At 57.4% G+C, this 17,306-nt stretch overlaps 1 protein-coding gene across 15 annotated transcripts in view; it reads left to right on the forward strand.

Annotated features, from left to right (window-relative positions):
- The window catches only part of ARHGEF7 (Rho guanine nucleotide exchange factor 7), a 103,170-nt gene extending 89,757 nt beyond the window's left edge, over nucleotides 1-13,413 (forward strand). For 7 of the 15 annotated variants that reach the window (XM_086328687.1, XM_086328683.1, XM_086328689.1 and 4 more), the window contains 4 exons: nucleotides 2,361-2,537; nucleotides 9,934-10,033; nucleotides 10,233-10,287; nucleotides 11,126-13,413. In XM_086328687.1, coding sequence (XP_086184813.1) covers nucleotides 2,361-2,537; nucleotides 9,934-10,033; nucleotides 10,233-10,287; nucleotides 11,126-11,248 — 455 coding nt within the window. In that variant the 3' untranslated portion in view covers nucleotides 11,249-13,413. The remainder of the gene's footprint in view (nucleotides 1-2,360; nucleotides 2,538-9,933; nucleotides 10,034-10,232; nucleotides 10,288-11,125) is intronic. The other 8 variants (XM_086328692.1, XM_086328686.1, XM_086328684.1 and 5 more) reach the window with 2 other exon arrangements.
- The last annotated feature ends 3,893 nt before the right edge of the window (nucleotides 13,414-17,306 follow it).

Here is a 17,306-nt window from a genome sequence, read left to right on the forward strand (position 1 = left end):
GAAGGGGTCTGAGTGGTCAGTGACAACAGCCCCGCTGGGGAACCTTGGCGTGGAGGGAGCTGCCAGGTGTGGAAGTTCTGGGGCCTGGAGAGGACGGCTGTGATGGGCACTGCGACGCGCGCTCAGCTCAGTTGGTCAAGCTGCCTAAACCACTGGTGTGGAGGTGGTTTGAGGGAAGAGTTTCTTAGAGTTATTGTCAAAAACACAAGCCTAGAGTAAGACTTGTTTTTGTTTCTGTTTTTTAATAGCAACTCACCACCCCCCCCCCCAAATGATTGCATTTAGAATTTTTGCTGTAGACACCAGTGAGTTTACTGGGTAAATTTCAGTACCTCTCAGTGTACCTGCATTTTATTTATAATGTCTTATGTGAAAAAATCTTAATCTGTTGTGTGAACAGGAAAAAAGTGGATTTTTTTTTTCCCCAAATTCCTGAGCATTTGAGAGTTGGAGTGCAGGGTGGATATAGTCAGGTGTGGTCTGTTCAGGAGGAGAAGGGGCTGAGCTCCCCGCCTCGGACTGGACGTCGCGGATTCCGGCGTGAAGGCCGGCCTTTATCAGACGTCGTGTTTCTGGTCCCGTCTCCGTCCCGACTCGTGAATCGCTCGTCACCTCATTTGTGCTGCCTGCGCTGTAAGCTGGTGGTTCCGAGCGGTGTCACGTCTGTTGTAAAAAAAAAAAACGCTGGAAAGAAAAGAAGAGGTGGAAAAAGGAGCTGCCCGGTGCTTTAACTTAGCTTTTGTTCAACGTGACTGCAGGCCTGAGGCTAGGGCCACCAGGATTAGCCCCTGGTACAGCTGCAGATGATCCGGAACCTTCCTTCTGGCTCGTAGTTTCCACGTCCTGCCGGTGATGTTGGGACGTCTGTTCTGCACCCCGTCTGGTGAGAACGCCTGTCCGTAGTGACCAGTGCCCAGAGCAGGTGAGGAAGAGCAGGGTGTGCGTGTGAAGGGAGTCTGCAGGTGACAGGGCTGGAGTCTGTGAGTGCAGACCATCGTCCCTGAGGACAGGACGGCTTCCTATTTGAGACTGTATTTTGGGTGATAGGCTGTTTGTGCCTGTAGTTTTTTGGGTTTTGAGTTTGAGATTTTTTAAAAATTACTCATCTCCACATCAGCTGTATGAAGTGCAGCTTTAGCTTGGCCATCTCAGGTGCACGGGCCTAGTGGTGTGAGCTTTGTGTGTTCGTGTGGGCCTCGATCTGCCCCCGGGGACAGGGCCCTGGCATGTGTAGGTCCCTCCACGTTGCCTGTGTGTCCACTTCTGCCGTGTGGGCAGAGCACTGGACGTTGGCCAGCACAGTGGTTTTTGATTTTAGTTGATGTTACGGCCTAACTGCCCTAAGGCCCGGGACTGGCCTTCATTCAGGGTTGTCAGGAACAGGGGGCTCGGGAGTTGTGTCCTTCGTGCCGGCTGGGTGGTGCGCTGCAGAGCCTGGGGCCTGGCATGCAGGGCGGCTCTGTCCCCGTGGAGCAGAGATCATGGGCGTGCGCACCCCGCCTTGGCTCAGTTGGGTGCGGCGCGCCTGGCCGCTGGACGCCCGCGTCGCCCACATGGCCTCAGTGTCACTGCCGCCCTCCCGGCCGGGCCCGCCGCTCGCGGCTCCCCTCGCATCAGGGGGATGGTCAGCATGAGGGTTGATGGCGTGCGGCCAGACGTGTCTTCCCGCGCGACCACTGCCCTGGATGCATGTGGGTGGGCACTCCCGGCTGGGCCTGCGTGCTCTGCAGGGTGGGGGGAGCAGGGGCGGGGCCCGGGCCCGTGTCAGACCGTCTCTGTCCGAAGTTCTCGCAGTCGTTAAAGTTGCACAAGGTAAGTTTAGACCCCCATCGTTGAGGTGGTTTCTAGTCTGGCTGAAGAAGTGAGTCAGAATCCTGGGGAAGTGTTTTGCATTCAGTATATGCACGTTAACCACTTTACTTTTACAAATAGTGTCCTAAATGAGACTATTTGTTAATTGAATGCGCAGCGGAATTGGTTATTTTTCAAATGTCTTTAGAATTTTCTTGTGATTGTGGGCTTAATTCGTAAAAGATTTCATAAATGAGGGCCTAATAGCAGTAAGCTTAAAAAGGAGCAGTTTGGAAATGGTATCGTGATATAGGATTATTTAAATAATCATCAGCCTAGCTGTGTTCTAAGGGCGGTGCTAATGAGTAAGTCAGTAGGTGAGACCCAGCCGTAAATCAGGAGATGCGCGCGTTGCTGCCGTGTTCTAACGCTCTTTTCTCTCTCCCTTCTCTTCCCGTCTCCTTTTGCGTTTGTTCCATGTTTTGGTTGTGGCTCTTCCTGCCGTCTTCCTGCTCGCCCCTCCTCTGCCTGCCCCTCCTCCCCGTCCCCCCCACCCCCACCCGTCTTAGCATGGCAAGGCACTGACCTGATGCATAATCACGTCTTGGCTGACGACGACCAGTCAAGTCTAGACTCCTTGGGTCGTCGCAGCAGCCTCTCCCGTGTGGAGCCTTCAGACTTCTCGGAAGACTCTGACTATGACAGTATATGGACAGCCCATAGTTACAGGATGGGTTCTACATCTCGTAAGAGCTGTTGCTCATATATCTCTCACCAGAACTAACGCACTTCTCAGCTTTTCTTAACGATGCTTGTTGTACCGCAGCCTGCTTTTCTTAGATGTTTTCTTGCTGTTTCTTGTCTCTTTTATGTGATATTTTAACAACTTTGGGGAGCGTTTCTGATATTTCCCATTGTACTTTGTGGGGCTTACTGGCCACGTGGAGTGTCCACTCAAGCGACTGACTGTTGAAAGCAGTGGTGTGTGCACACAGCAACACCGAGGGTCCTCTGTCCACGGGCAGCGGTGGTCTCACAGCTCCACGTGATATGGTTAGGGTTTTTATTCTCAGTGTAGCGACTGTCTTGTTTCTTTTTAGGTACAGCTGTATGAACGCTTTTGTATTTTATACTGAAACCACACAGGCTTGTGCTCTAAGTGCCAGCGACGTGGAGGAGACTCTGGCCTCCGTACAGGGCCGTAATTGTGTGTGCGGGACGCGGCGGCCTAGTAGTTGTGGAGAGATGAGAAGAGCCCTGTCTCCAGAGCTGAGTCCAGACCGGACGGCCGAGTGCTCGGCTGCCCTGGGTGCCCGGGAGGAGCCTCCGTCAGCGCGGCGGGTGTGAGCTCCGGGCCTGCGCAGGCGCGCGAGGGGCACGTCCACACCCCGCAGACGGCCCGCTTCCCTGCAGGCCAGACTCCTGCACGTCACCCCCCAGGCTTCTGTTAGTTGGAGGAGTTTCTCTTAGAAGGCACTTGGCAAGCCGGTGCCCCTGAAGTGCAGGGCGGGAGTCCAGCCTCCGAGCGCGTAGGTCAGGCTGTGTGCGTACCCAGGAAGCCTGGCCGCCCTGACTCCCAGGTCTGAGCCCGCGGCCTCTGGGCACACTTGCTTGTTTTCAGATGCAGGGACACTCCCTTCACAGCCCCAGTGGAACATGGCCCTCACTCTCGGTTGTCAGGGCGATGCAAGTCCCCAGGAGTTTACCAAGGTGCCGTGTAGCACGCTTATGAGAATATCTCAGATCTGGGGGTGCCCCTGCTTCCCTGGGGTTTGTTGTGGGAGCTTCTCACTGCCCTCCCTTGGATTGGTTCCTGCTTCACGAAAAACTGACTGTGCCCCATGGCACGCGCTTGTGGCACCAGGGCACACGTGGTCCACGCTGGGCGGGAGGGCGAGGCCCCTCCCCTCACACTCAGCTGTGCATTAGGGACGCCCGAAGCCAGCCTCGGAAAGCAAGATGCTGCGACAGTGGGGGTGGCGCCCCTTCCCCGTGGGGCGGCTGTGGCGCTGTGCCCTCAGCGCCCGCCTCTGCCGGCACCAGGTGTGCAGAGTTCCCATCTTGTTTGCACGGAGTGGCCGTGAGCCGGTGCCCTGTGCCCCGTGCCCCGTGCCCGGGCAGCTGGTCCCCTGTGCACGGTGCTGGTCCCTGCGGCCCTCCCGGGGTCCCGGCAGGGGCTGTGCTGGAGGGCCAGTGCCACAGGCAGGGGCTCGTTAGGAAAACCAGGAGTCGCACACGTCCGTCTGGCCCCGAGTGTCTACTGAACTGCTTAGGCCACCTGGAGAGTTCATATTTTTGTATCAGTTAGTGTAAATAAGAAAGTTGAGGAGCAGGCTTTTAGAATTAGTCGGAGCCCAGTATTCATCCGTGGGAAAGAGGAGATTATATACCTTCAGCCAAGTAGCAAATGGAGTTATGGGAGAAGTACGGTCACTGCGAGGCTCACATGCTTTGTGTCGTGCAGTGAACTCAGAAGCGCCTGTTTTCCTGCACGTCACATCAGGCGACGTCACAGCTCTCCAGACGCTCACAGTGCAGGTCTTCTCTCTGCTCAGAGCCTGTGAGTGGGGCGGGCCGGGCTCGGAGCACCCGGGTTTGCAGGCTGTGTGCTCTGTGCGCCTGGGTTTCTCTTGAACGCCAAATGGGTTGTCCTGACATTGATGTTCCAAACACCAAAGTTTTCCTATTTCCCATAATTCCTCTTTGTGCCAATTAAAGCCATTTTGACAATGATTTTCTGTTGATTCTAACTAAGATCACTACAGAATGACCACCTGGCTGTCTGTCTGTCTGGGTTTATTCTGAAGTCTGGCACCATTTGCCCTTGTGACGTAGTTGGAAGTATTCGTACCACTGGCTTGAAAGCCATTCTCACGGGGCTGAGGCGAAGGAGTGCCATGGCCAGTGTTTCCACTTTTGCGGAACTTTAGTCGTGCTGAACCAGTACCTGTGTTTCTGCCATTCTGTAATATCTCTGTGTACAGTTAGTATTATAATGAAAGGGGGAAGAATCTGAGCTAGAAGGTAGGTTTAAGCCATTCCCAGACCCTTGGCCAGCGGCTCGAATGGTGTTCCCACTGAACTGATGCCACGAGTCTATGAGCTGTATCATGTGTTCTGCGTAAAACTGCCAAAACACAGGGGTGTGTATAGCGGTGAAGACCTTGGAGAAAGTCTGCGTGCTGTGCTCACTCTGTGAGCGGGAGGGCCGCTCTCCGTGGGCGCCTGCCGCGCTGGACCCAGTCGGACGTGTACCTGAGTGTTCATTGTACAGTATGCATACTCCTGTTTGTGGCTGCATATGGCAACGAAGTGTTTGTTTTATATTCAAAAAGAAACGTCTGTTATGTACAGTTGAAATAAATTTTGCATTTGCTAGCCTCTGGCTTTTAATATCTGTTACATGGGGGGGGTTGGGGTCGGGGAGCAGGATTTGCAGTTTACTGTGGTTTGGCTGTTTGGAACTAGCACGTTCCGCAGGACGGCGGGGCGGTGCTCGCCTCGTACCTGCCTTGGTGGCAAAGCCTGCACTTTCTCAGGGTAAAAATGTTCTAGATGATGCACGACGACTCTTCTCATGTTTATGTCATCTATTTCCCTCTAATTCTTTTCGTAAAGAAATTTTCGCTCACTGGGAGGTTTGTCTTCAGAAAGAAGAGTTCTCTCTTTCCTCTCTTTTGGTGGAGTCAGGGGTGCGCATAAATGGAAAAAAGCCCACCCTTCAGTGTTTTTTTTCCGTAGACTAAGGTCTCAGGTTTTAAGTTTTTATTTGTAGAGTGCATGTCTAGCTGACCAGGAAAAGCAGAACAGGAGGAAAAGAACTGCCTGTGGCAGGTCTGGGACCAGGCCAGGGTGCAGATGGTGCATGGGTGTGCATCCTTCTCTGAAGAGGGGCCTTGTGTTTTTCTTTTGTGTTTTCCTAAGAAAAACGAATTGGAACCTGATCACAGCCAGAAATAACAGAGTGGCCTGATGGAGAGATCTTACTAAGTAGAATTTTTTAAATGTTCGCATTTTGTCTTATGCTGGAAGTTACTTCGGTTTCTGTGAGTTATAAGAAGTCATGTGAACCGTGCTGTAAAGGTACTCCACCCCTGGCCAGAGAAGCGGACGCTTGCTTCTGAAAGACCCTCCACGGTCTTCAGGGTCTCCAGGCAGCCGACCCCCAGCCTGGACCCACGTGCACAACGCAGCCCCTGGGTTTGGAACTGTAGGCCATCGGGGGTGCCACCGGGGGTGGCCTGCCAGCCATGACAGCGCCCGGGTCAAGGCCCTCTGCTTGCTGTCCGGGCAAGCCCTCTGTCCACGAGGTGGGGTGCTGCACCCGTCTGTGTTCTCAAGCTGAGCTCCATGGCCCCCTGGGGACCTGTGACAAACTCAGGGGACAGGTGCTCAGTGGGTCTCCAGCTTCCAGGTCACCCGTCCCAGGGAGTTCTCGGGTCCCCAGCACCTGCTCCACCCCCAGCTGAGGGCGCAGAGCGACCCCTGCTGGCGGCAGTGCTTGTCGGCCGGCGTCGGCCGGGTTTGCCCTGAGGAAAGACCCCTGTGCTGAGCCACAGCAAATCCACGCAGTGCGTGTGTGTGTGTACTCACAGACACGTGCAGGGTCGTGTGCTGGCTCACACTCCTCAGAATGTTAGCCAGAAAGCTGCAAAATGTTCCTCTTGATGATGGAGGAAGTATTCAGCACTCAGATTTAGGGAGTGCTGAATTCAGGTTAAATGGGTATTTTTGCTGGAAATCTTAAGCACTGTGAACCTCCAGGAAGTGGCTACAGCTTTCAGCATCTTCCACAGTGAGGCGCTGCAGAATCCTGGTGGTCTCCTGGAAACACAGAGCCTGTGTTGAGCACAGAGTTGGGGAGACACAGGCCCTGTGTGCTGGCGCCTCCGGGAGCACACGCTCCTGTGTCTCAGCCTCCGTGAGCACACGCTCCTGTGGCTCAGCCCCCAGTGGGGGCTTTCACAGTGGCAGCCATCTCTGAAGGCTCTGCCATGGAATTCTTTTTCCAGCCTAACTAATTCAGAGAATTGCTGTGATGCCTTTAAACATACTGAACTGATCTTGGAGAAAGCTTGTTAAATCTGCCTACTTTCTAGAGCTTTGTTCTTGTAGAAACAGTTGACTCACTTATAAGCTTGGCTGGAGAATATTCTTTTGTTGTTTTGCTGAAAGACTTGCAATTTTTTTTCAGTTGTTTCACAAGAGTATGTTCAAACCAGGCAGCCCGTGGAGCTCCGTGCAGGCTGAGGGGTAATCTCCACGCACAAGCCTCCTGGCGCACCACGCACGGCCTCAGTGGCCTTCTCATGTCGGTGCGTTTCAGGAACCCAGCCACTGACACTCCTGTCCGTCACGTAGCCTTCTCCCGCTCTCACGCGCTTTCAGCGCATTTGCCGAAATGCGAACGGGGTCCTTCTTGCACGTGCAGCTCTTGGATCAGGTCTCACAGTCACCTCACATCGTGGAGGGTGTGGTTACGAAGTCATCTGGCAGAAGATAGCTGTCAAAGTGGCCTCTGTGGAGGCGGTGGGCCTTGCTCTCGTTTTGCGGCTGATGGAGTTGAGGCTCCGAGCTTCGGTGTCAGGCTGGAGTTTCCCGAGGCCCGCAGCCCCAGCCCCTGCACAGCCCTGCTCCTCAGAGTGGACACCGCCACCCCCTCCACCGCGCTCCTGTTCTGCGTATCATTGGAAGACTTCATTGCTGCCAACGCGCAATGTAAATAGGTTGCCTAGGCTTCGAAGCTAGAAGGTGGAAAAATAATTGAGAAACATAGAATTTAATCTTCCTAAAGCACTTACGTGAGAAAACACGTTCAGCCTGTGGTCTCATTAGCTAGTTCTGGTGAAGAAACGTGTTACAGGCTGCCCGTGACCGGCCCACCCTAGTGGCCCTTGGCCCGACTGCAGCACACAGCTTCCGGGGCAGAGCAGGTAACAGTGGGGACCCCCGGGGGCGCCGGGGTCCCAGGTCACCCACCTGCTTCTGTTTACAGGGAAACCGAGCGGAGCCCTTTGCTCCCTGACGTGTGGTCCACACAGCAGAGTCCTTAGGAATACTTGCCTGTTTCCAGGGTAAATCGCACGCTCTCCCTCCTCCTAGCAGGAGCGTGGCCAGCGCTGGCGTTGGTGTCGGAAGTCCGGGCACCTGGCCCTTCAGAGTCTTAACCCAGCGGCCTCTGTGCCTCAGTCGTGTTTCCCGTGTGCGTTTCCTCCCTAAGCAGTACTTCTGCACGTGGCCCAGACATCCCAGAAGTGTGTGCTGAGAAAGGCCCGGAAGACAGCGTGGCCGCAGCCCCGCACAAGGCCCCTGGAGCCGGTCATCGCCGTCAGCAGGACGAAGCCTTTCAGGACGTGTCCCTCCCCGGGCCCAGGGCTTGGAGGACCTGAAAAGCCTGCAGGCCGGTCGCTGTGCTGGGCGGGGTGTGAGCTGGGCGCTGCCCGCCCCCGCCCTCCCTTGGAGCTGTCACTGCGGGACCCGCGTCTCGGTGTGAGCACAGAGTCACTAGTGGAGGGTCGTCTTGAACAGCAGCTGACAAGTTCACATACAGACGTGCTGTGGCACAGGAGCTCCTTCCGGCCGTGGCAGGGTTCCGAGCAGTCCCCGTGGTTATAACACCGACATCCTAGGCCATGTAGACGCCGTGCCTTGGCTGGTGTAGGAGACTCTCTGTCCCAACGTTGGCTCTGTAAAGTGGTGCTGTCCCTCCCCGGGCCGGGTGGCCTCCTCCCTCTCAGGCCAGATGCTGTGGTTTAGCTTGGCCTTCCTGTCTGCAGGACGGGGCTGGAGCCGGGCTTTGTAGACGCCCACACGGCAGCCAGCGGGGGCACCCGGCCCAGTGAACCAGACCCTCCTCCCTGTCGCTGGCCTCCCCGGGAGTGAAGGGGGTGCTTGGTCCCCACATCAGGAGCGTCGTGGGAGCCCCGTGTCAGCAGCGTCGACAGCCGCCACGAGCCCTGTTCTTTCAGAGGAGGGAGAGCTTGCGGTAGATGAGATGCTGGTGGACCGTTAAGTCCCATCCTGAAAGCATGTGTTGTACCGAACGCTCCCGCCACGTGAGGATGCCTGGGGCCCTCGTCCAGTGTGACGGACCTTTGGGAAGGCGAACAGAGGGTCAAGCAGGGAAGACGAGGTCGGGCGCGCCGAAGCGCCATCTCCGTGGTTAAAGCGTGTGCACCAAACAGCCAGGTGGATGGTATTGGCGAGAAAGCTGCGTTTATCACAGTGACCACCAGCAGGGGCCACGGTGGGTTGCGTCCTGCCTTGGATGTGCATCTGACGTCATTTTCAAAACGCGGAATGATGCACGTCAGTGCTGTGTAACTTTAGAAAGGTGGTTTTCTTCCCTGCACCCTTAAATGAGGTTTGATTCTCATTAATTTCTGAAGAGCCTGTTTTGCAGTAATGGTTTCTCTGGCCACTGTCCTGGGTAAGCTTTTGTGCTGGGTCTTGGTTAAATGACATAAATATTCCTCTAATATTGTAAACAGTGTTCCTCCTTTTGGTGGAAAAATGCTTATATTCCAGGGAATGTAAATGCAGTTTTCATAAGATCAGTAATAAACTTTTTCTTAACCATGTGCTATATAACACTTTTAGCTGTTGCTCTGGAGTTAAATGTTTTAAGGACCAGTTCACTGACTTGATAAATATAGGAATATGTCTTCTGCGTGATCTGATGGTTCTTCCTAAGATTCTTGGGAAAAATGGCACAAAATTTGATTGATTTGAATATCCCCCAGTAGTTTATTTCCTCCAAAATGCCCGAGTCAATATGGTCAGAATCTTCAACTTTACTACGTGTTGAAAATTTTTAAAACATCCATAATCCAGATCCAAAAACTGAAGCTCAATAAATTGCAAAAAAACCCCAAAAAACAAAAAAAAACCCGCTAACCTTTTCTTCGCCCTGTCGTGCTATGGGGCTTGAAGAAGGCTTGGCTTCAGTCTACAGAGGGAGAGGAAGTTGGTAAAGGTTACCCATCCCCATTTTATCTAGAGTATGTATTTCTTAACATACTGGAATTAACACCTGGAATTTAATATTAATAATCAAGTATTGTTGTATAGTCAAGTTCTTTTAGTTCTGCCGTGGTATTTACCTGTGGGTTTCTTTTTTTTTTTTTTTTTTAACGATGACAGGTTCACGCAAAGAATCTGCTCCGCAAGTTTTGCTTCCAGAAGAAGAGAAAATTATAGTTGAAGAGACTAAAAGTAATGGTCAGACAGTGATAGAAGAAAAGTAAGCTGTGTCTCAGTGTTTTAAAGTGTCTGTGGCGGGAGGGCTTCCTGGCTGAGGTCCATACCCCGTGCGTGGCATCGGGCGTTGCTGGAGCTGGGCCCAGGTGTGCGGGCCGAGGAGGGCGGGCAGGGCGGGCGGCGGGCGCGGGACGAAGTGGGGTGCTCGCAACCCTCGCTCAGGGTGCCCCCTCTCTGTCTAGGAGTCTCGTCGACACTGTGTACGCACTAAAAGATGAAGTCCAGGAGCTACGACAGGTGCGTTGCCATCCATCTGTAATCATTTTAACGGGGCCGACGAGGAAACCACAGCGTTAGACCTGAAGCCAGCTGTCCACGAGTACCATGAGGCCAGCACAGGAGCCTCCTCCCGGGGACTGGATCTCAGCAGCAGATCAGCAGGGGGTCTGTGAACCTGAGCGACAGGACGTGCGTCTTTAAGGCGACTTGTTAAGCATTCTCTCCACTGCCCTGGTGTTAGGTGCCAGCAGAGACTGTTCTCTGTCACCAGGTGTAGCATGGTCCAGGTTCTTGAGAAGACCCGTCAAAAAGCCGGTTAGACTAGGCTGCCTCGCCAAGCAGGCTTGTGTGAGCGGCATTGTTTGTGCCAGTGGCTTCCGTGTGCGAGACTCAGCTCGCGGCCGGCCCGGGCTGGACGGACGGCAGGGGACCGGCCATGCACCCAGAGCTGCCCCCGGCCGGCTGCCTGCCATTCTGCCCGCCCAGGGGCCGCGCTGGCATTGGCCGTGGTGGGGGTGACGGGGCCCCTGACTCACCGGGCTCTGTGCCCCCTTCTTGGTGCCGTGGAGACTGTCGCGGGTGTGGGAGAGTGGGAGGGACTTGAGCCCTGCCTCGTTCCTTGCGGCCGCTCTCGCGCTCTGTTCTGTAGATTCTCTGGTTCACAGTGGTAAGCGGAGCGCCGGGCCTGCTCCATCTGCCAGGAGCTGCCCTGCGTCTGAGACCCTTGGGGGCCCCATCAGCCGTGCCCCTGGCCGTGGTGCAGGGCGGGCTCCTTCAGCAGGGCCCCATCTCCTTGGGGAGGGGTCCCTTTTGGTGCCAATGGCGGTTAACCTCCTACGGTCTGCTTCACCCGCAGGACAACAAGAAGATGAAGAAGTCTCTGGAGGAGGAGCAGAGAGCCCGCAAAGACCTGGAGAAGCTGGTGAGGAAGGTTCTCAAGAACATGAACGACCCTGCTTGGGATGAGACGAACCTCTGAGGGGCGTCCTGGTGCTTCGTTAAGACCGGTTCCGAGACTGAGCCGGAGCCCCTCGACCCCCGCCCCTGACGCTCAGGCTGCGGGTGGGGCCGTGCGTGGAGACTGCAGCCAGGCGGCCGTGAGCTCCAGGCCGAGCCCAGACCACGTCCCCCCCACACCCAGCACCTCGTTCTGCAGTAAGCGCAGTGACGGTGTCTGGACTTGCGGGCTCCGAGTGAACACGTGTCAATGTTAGGTGTGCGTTCCCTGTAAATGCCCCGTTCTGAACGCAGAGAGGTGGTTCCGTCTGGGCTGACTGCTGGGCCGCAGGCCCTTTGCACTCAACCTCTCTGCTCCCGTGCCCTGGGGCTCACTGCTCGTGGGGACCATAGGCTGCAGACACATAGGTGTTTCTGGGGGTGCCTGCTGGGCTGCGGTGCTCCAGAAACACCGCCCGCTGTGTCTGCCTGTGGCTCACCTGCTTAGACCTGCAGGGGCCCCGTCTACCCTCCAGGCTCCCGGTCGAGCGGGGTCGCGGTCCACGTGCAGCACTGGGGCTGAACCCGGGGCCTGGCCTCAGCCCCGAACCCGGGAACCACGTCTGCTGCCCCTGGGCCCCGTGACAGCTGTGTGTACGCCCACCTCGTGTGAGCACGTGCATGGCGGAGGGTGCCTGGCTGGGGCTGGCCTGGTAACTGGGCCAGGTGCATGGTCCCGTCCTCCCAGAAGGAGCAGCTCCCTGAAGCCTGTAAATAAAGTGTGTTATTTATTGCACGTTGCTGCAGCCCGTGAGGACGCACTGCTGGGCGCAGGTGGCCTCTCTGCGTGAGGCCACTCTGACCCCAAAACCTGTCTTCCCGTCGGGCACGGGCAGGCCTTCCGTGCTCACTGAGGAGGCAGTGTCTGAACTGTTTATGCACAAATCAAGCAATAGAACACGCGAGACTCCCCAAGGAGTGGGGGTCAAGACCAGGCCCCCCACGCCAAGTCCAGATGGCCAGGGCCCGTAGGAGGGGCCCAGTCCTCGTGCCTAGAGCCCCGCCCGGGGTCCAGCCAGTTCACGGGACCTGCTCCTCCACCCCGCTCTTCTGAAGAGGTCATTTGTAAAGTGAGATGAACTTGGAGAGGACAAGTGTCGTGTCCCTAAAAGCCCAAGCCCCAGCCCCTGGATCAGGGGTGTCTCAGAAATGCCTGTGTGGCATCAGACGCGACTGTGACGTGCGCTCCTGTGTCTGCGTCGGCCGGACGCCCCTGAGCTGGAGCAGCTGCTCATCTGGGCGCCCGGTCCGCCTCGGCCCCGCCCTCAGCCTCCCCTGCTCGGGGGAGGCCGGGGCCTTGACGGCCTTGACCTTGTAACGGGAGCTGCCGGCTGCCTGTGCTTGCGTTTTGTTTTCTTGGTTAGCGGCAGGGCTGGGGAAGGTGGCCCTGGGAGTGTTTGGTGAGCCCCGTTCTCAAAGCAGGCCCTCTGGTGAGGCGTGAGACCTCGTGGTGGGAAACAATCCGATCGCGTGTGCTGGAGTTTGCTGTCTCAAGCGAATTCTCACTCAGGAACCACGTCCTCACCTGACTCTCCAGCGCTTGCTGCGGGTGGTGCCGCCGCCCTCAGCCCGACGGGGCGCCCGCAGAACCTGCCTTAACTGCTGACTTGAGCCTCGAGGGGGCACACATGTGTTCTCAGCCCTCCTCCCGAGGGGTGGCCGTTGACATGCTTGTGTGACGCATCCTTCCCGGGCCCCAGGGTTTTTACTAAGCTTTCTAGGGAGCAGAGACGATGCATCTGAGCAGTTCTTCCTACAGACCTGCCCTGTTGTCAGTGGACTGCCCCCGTGTCTTGGGGTACCCTCGAGGAGCTGGGGGTCCCAGGGGACGTCAGGAAGGGGCCGTCTGCCTGCTGGAGTCGCCTCTGCCCCACCTTCCACGGACGAGGAGACGGAGCCACGTCCTTGCCCGGGCGGGAGGGGACGGACCAGAGCTGTTGTGGAGGCGTGCTCTGCAGCAGGTTGAGCGATCCTCGCGGACTCCCCACGGGCCCCAGCGCCCGCACCCGTGTTTCCGTAGGACGTGCAGGGCCCCTTTTCACAGCCGTGGGGGTGGTCCACGAACGACCCCCGGTGTCCTGGTCTTGACTACTCACGCTCTGTTGTAATTATTATTAAACTGACTATTTTTCTTATGTTACAAACACATCACTTCATTGGCTGTGGTTTTTTTTTTTTTTTTTTTTTTCGCTTGTGTGTGTGTTACCTTTATCCTTCTGGATTTGTTTGTTTGGTTGGTTTTTTTTTTGTATTTTAAAATTCTGGTGTGAATTTTTGATGCTGGAAAATATCACATTTATGTTTAAAATCTAGAGTTTGGGAATATTTGAAGATAAGTTAGAAAACAAAGTCTGGGAAAAGGGCTTCCCAGGTGGCACTGGGGGTAAAGAACCTGCCTGCCGATGCAGGAGACGGAAGAGATGGAGGCTCCATCCGTGGGTCGGGGAGGTCCCCTGAAGGAGGGCACGGCAGCCCACTCCAGTGCTCTTGCTTGGAGAGTCCCGTGGACAGAGGAGCCTGGTGGGTATGGTCCATGGGGTCACAGAGTCGGATACGACTGAAGCGATTTAGCACCCATGAAAAATGAGAACAAGTCTGGGGGAAGGAAACGGGAAGGAAAGACTGCCGTCTGGGGGCTGAAGGCTCTCACCCCAGGAGGTCCAGGTTGACCCCGTGTGGGGCTTGATGGACGGCAGACGCCTTTCCTTGGACCCTGTGGGCCCCTCAGAGTCGCGTGGCAGGAGGAGGTGGCCTCGCCCTTCCCTCCACTCCGTCCTGCTGGAGGAGGCAGGTGTTTGGGGAGCAGCCAGGCCAGGTTGGGGGGCAGTGTTCCCAGGACGTCCGCCCCTCTCCCCTCCCGGAGCTTCCGCCACAGAGGACGGAGCTGACGGCATGGGGGTCAGGGCCCGGGGCTCCGCGTTCGAGGGCGTGTTCTGTCAGACGGCCCAGGCGCCCCTGTCGTCATCTCTGGGTCAGACCTTAGGGAGGCACGTGGCGGTGCGTCTGCCCTTGGGAAGGCTTCCTCGAGTGCAGGTGGTGCCAACACGCCTCTGGCTCAGTTTTAAAATTTTTTTTTGTTTGGTCACGCCATGCTGTGTGCGGGCGCTTAGTTCCCTGACCAGGGATCGAACCCATCCCCCTGCATTTTGGGAGCATGGAGTCTTGGCCACTGGACCTCCAGGGACGACTGAGACGCCTTTTCCTCACACCGTTGGGCGCTGGTCTGGGCTCCGTCGGGGCTGCGGTCACCCCATTTAAGTTTCTGTCTTAGATGCAGTATTTAACTTGATTTTACTTGTGAACGAACATGGTTGGCACCGAAGTGGAAGAGGGGTGAAGTTGCGATGCCCCTGCGCCTGGCGCCCCTGCAGGAGTGGATGCTGGGGGGTCCCTGTGGTCAGCCGTGGGACTGCTGTCCTGGGCTGGGAGGGTGGGGTGCACGAGGGCACCCAGGCCCCCCACCTCTAACCCCCTGCCCTTGGGTTTGTCTTCTCCTGTAAGAGCCGGGTTAGAGTCTGCCAGAGTCTGAGGCTCCCTTCCCTGGTTCCTGTCCAGCAAAACGGATGACGGCGCTGGTTTCCTGAGGCCGCTGTGGCAGGGGCGGCGAACTGGGTGGGTTCTGACAGCAGAGCCTCATCTCAGGGTCCCAGGGCCTGAAAGCTGGAGCCCACGTGTCTGCGGCATGTCCCTCTGGAGGCCTGGCCCTGGGGGTCCGCTTCCAGCCCCCGTGGTGGCATGTCCCGGGGCCTCGGGCTCAGCCTGTTGGCATGAGTCCGTTTGTCCACTCTGGGCCCTCCTCCTGTGGTTCTGTTTCCTCTCCCTGGAGGGATGCCTGTCACATTGGGCTAGACTTCAAACCAACGGCGTCTGCAAAGGCCCAGCTTCAATCGGGGGCACGTGCACGGGTACTCGAGGTCAGGACTGGAATAGACTTTCCAGGAGATACCGTTCGACCTGTCCCCGGGGGATGTGGACTCAGCTCCAGCACTGGCGTGTCCCCTCGCTGGCCTGGGGCACCTCCCCTCGCAGAGGCCACCTGCATGTGGATAGGTTCCCAGCTACCCATCCTCCCCTCCCTGGCACTGACCAGGGAGGAGCGTCTTCTGTTTGAGAGAAGCCAGGGCGGCTCCCACGGTTCCCACGGGAAGACCTCTGGGTCCAGGACAGACCACATCTTCTTCTCGGCTAAAATCGCGTCACAAAGGAAAAGGCTCGGCCAATAACAGGAGATGCCAGCCCAGGCCCGCGTGAGCTCCCTGTGGACCCCTGCAGGCCAGCCTGGCCGGTCAGGAAAGTGGGCAACAGACCCTGGGATCCCGGGGCAGAGGGGGAAGATGGTCTGTCTGCTCTTTTTGGGTCCTGCCAGCGCTGTGGTGACCCCGCCCCCTGCCCCACCCACCTGAGCCAGCACTTTGGCCCTGCCCTGGCGGTCTCTCCTGAGCGCCCTCACCTCCCCGGCTTCCCTGTGCTGACCCAGCCCTCACATGGCTGCATGTGACCTTGCCCACTGCTTCCCGGGAAGCTGGTCCATCGGTGAACTTGAACCTGCTGCACGGTGGTGTGAAGTCAGTTCCCAGGAGGGTACCTGGCTGCCAGCACTCCTGGCAGCAGTGTGAACTGGCGTGGCCGCTCTGGGGACAGCCCGGCCGCTCAGAATCTGAGCCTGGAGCCACTGCCTGACCCAGGGAGGCCCTGGCCGAGGGAGGTGGGAACCCACGTGCACACAAAACCCACACGTGGACGTCCACAGCGGTGTTACACGTAGCGGGCAAAGAAGTGGGACAGCCCGGATGTCCATCAGTGGACGGACGGATCAGCAGAAGGTCTGCCACGTGGAGGGCTGTCGTGGGGCCGTGAAGGGGGTGGTCTGGCACCCATGCCCCCTGGAAGCATCCTGAATGCGGCAGGTGGGAGACACCAGACCGAAGTCTGCGTGTTGTGAGATTCCATGGACGGGACGTGTCCAGAGGCAAATTTGGGCTTGGGGTGGCTTAGAGACCCCTCTGGGAGGGTGGGGGTGCCTGCTCATGGTGCCAGGGGTCTCCCTGGGTTGATGGCATGCTGTGGACCCTGGACCATACACTCCAGATGCCTGAGCTACACCCAGTGGATGGCAGCGTGGCCCTGGGCGCCACTGGACATAAGGGATTGCCTGGCCCCGGGCGCTGCCGGATGCCCAGCCTGACCCTCCGAGCCCCTGGACGTGGGCTCATTGCTGGGCACCCAGCACGGGACAGTCTCGTGCCTGTGTGTGTATCATCACCTTGCTTTCAGGTGAGGAAACCGGGGTGAGAGAGGCTGGGTCTCATGGTTAGGGGGGTGGGGGAGCAAAGCCTCTTCATCTCACAACAGCGGGGGCGAGCTCGGTGCTCCGCCAGGCGCTGGTCAAGGTGGTCCTGCCCCAGAGGCCCTGACCCGGCCCCGGCCGACCAACTGCCTGCTCCCCTCCCCGGGGCTCCCTGCGCCTCGTCACATCTGGCCCTGACCTCCAGTGACCTCAGCTTCCTTGGACTCGGCACCTGCTCCCCGAGGGCTGCGGCTCCCCGCGTGAGCCTCCCGTCCACCCTCAGCCTGCCTTCCTGCTCCCTCCTGTCCTCACCCGCTGGGCCGGAGCTGCTCTTTATCCTCCGACCGTTCCCTCCTCTCTGTCCTCCTCTGGGTCACCCTCCCCTCTGTCCCCCCCTCCCCTCGACACTGACACCCTCTCTCCCACCCGCACCCCCTGTTACCCACGCACCGAGGCCGCTCCATCCAGGGCCCGCCCTGCAGCTTCTTGGGGACTGCAGCCCCAGCCGGACTGCACCTGTGCTAGCCTGCCTGTCCACTCGGAGCCCAGGGCCCACCCCTCCAGCCTGGTTTCCCCTCCTGCCAAGTCCTGTCGGGCTACCAGTCACCGACTGTAATTAAAACAACACGAAACGTGTTTGGTCGTGGCCCTCGTTTAATTTTCCCTGGGTGATCATGTTATCCCAGGCTGCCTCTTGCCTCCTGACGGTCCTTCCAGACGACGCTGTGAAGATAGCTCACTCTGCTCTGCACAG

This window comes from Bos grunniens, chromosome 12, assembly GCF_055505025.1.
Source record: "Bos grunniens cultivar Pamir isolate PY7600 chromosome 12, Bosgru_T2T1.0, whole genome shotgun sequence".
NCBI lineage: Eukaryota > Metazoa > Chordata > Mammalia > Artiodactyla > Bovidae > Bos > Bos grunniens.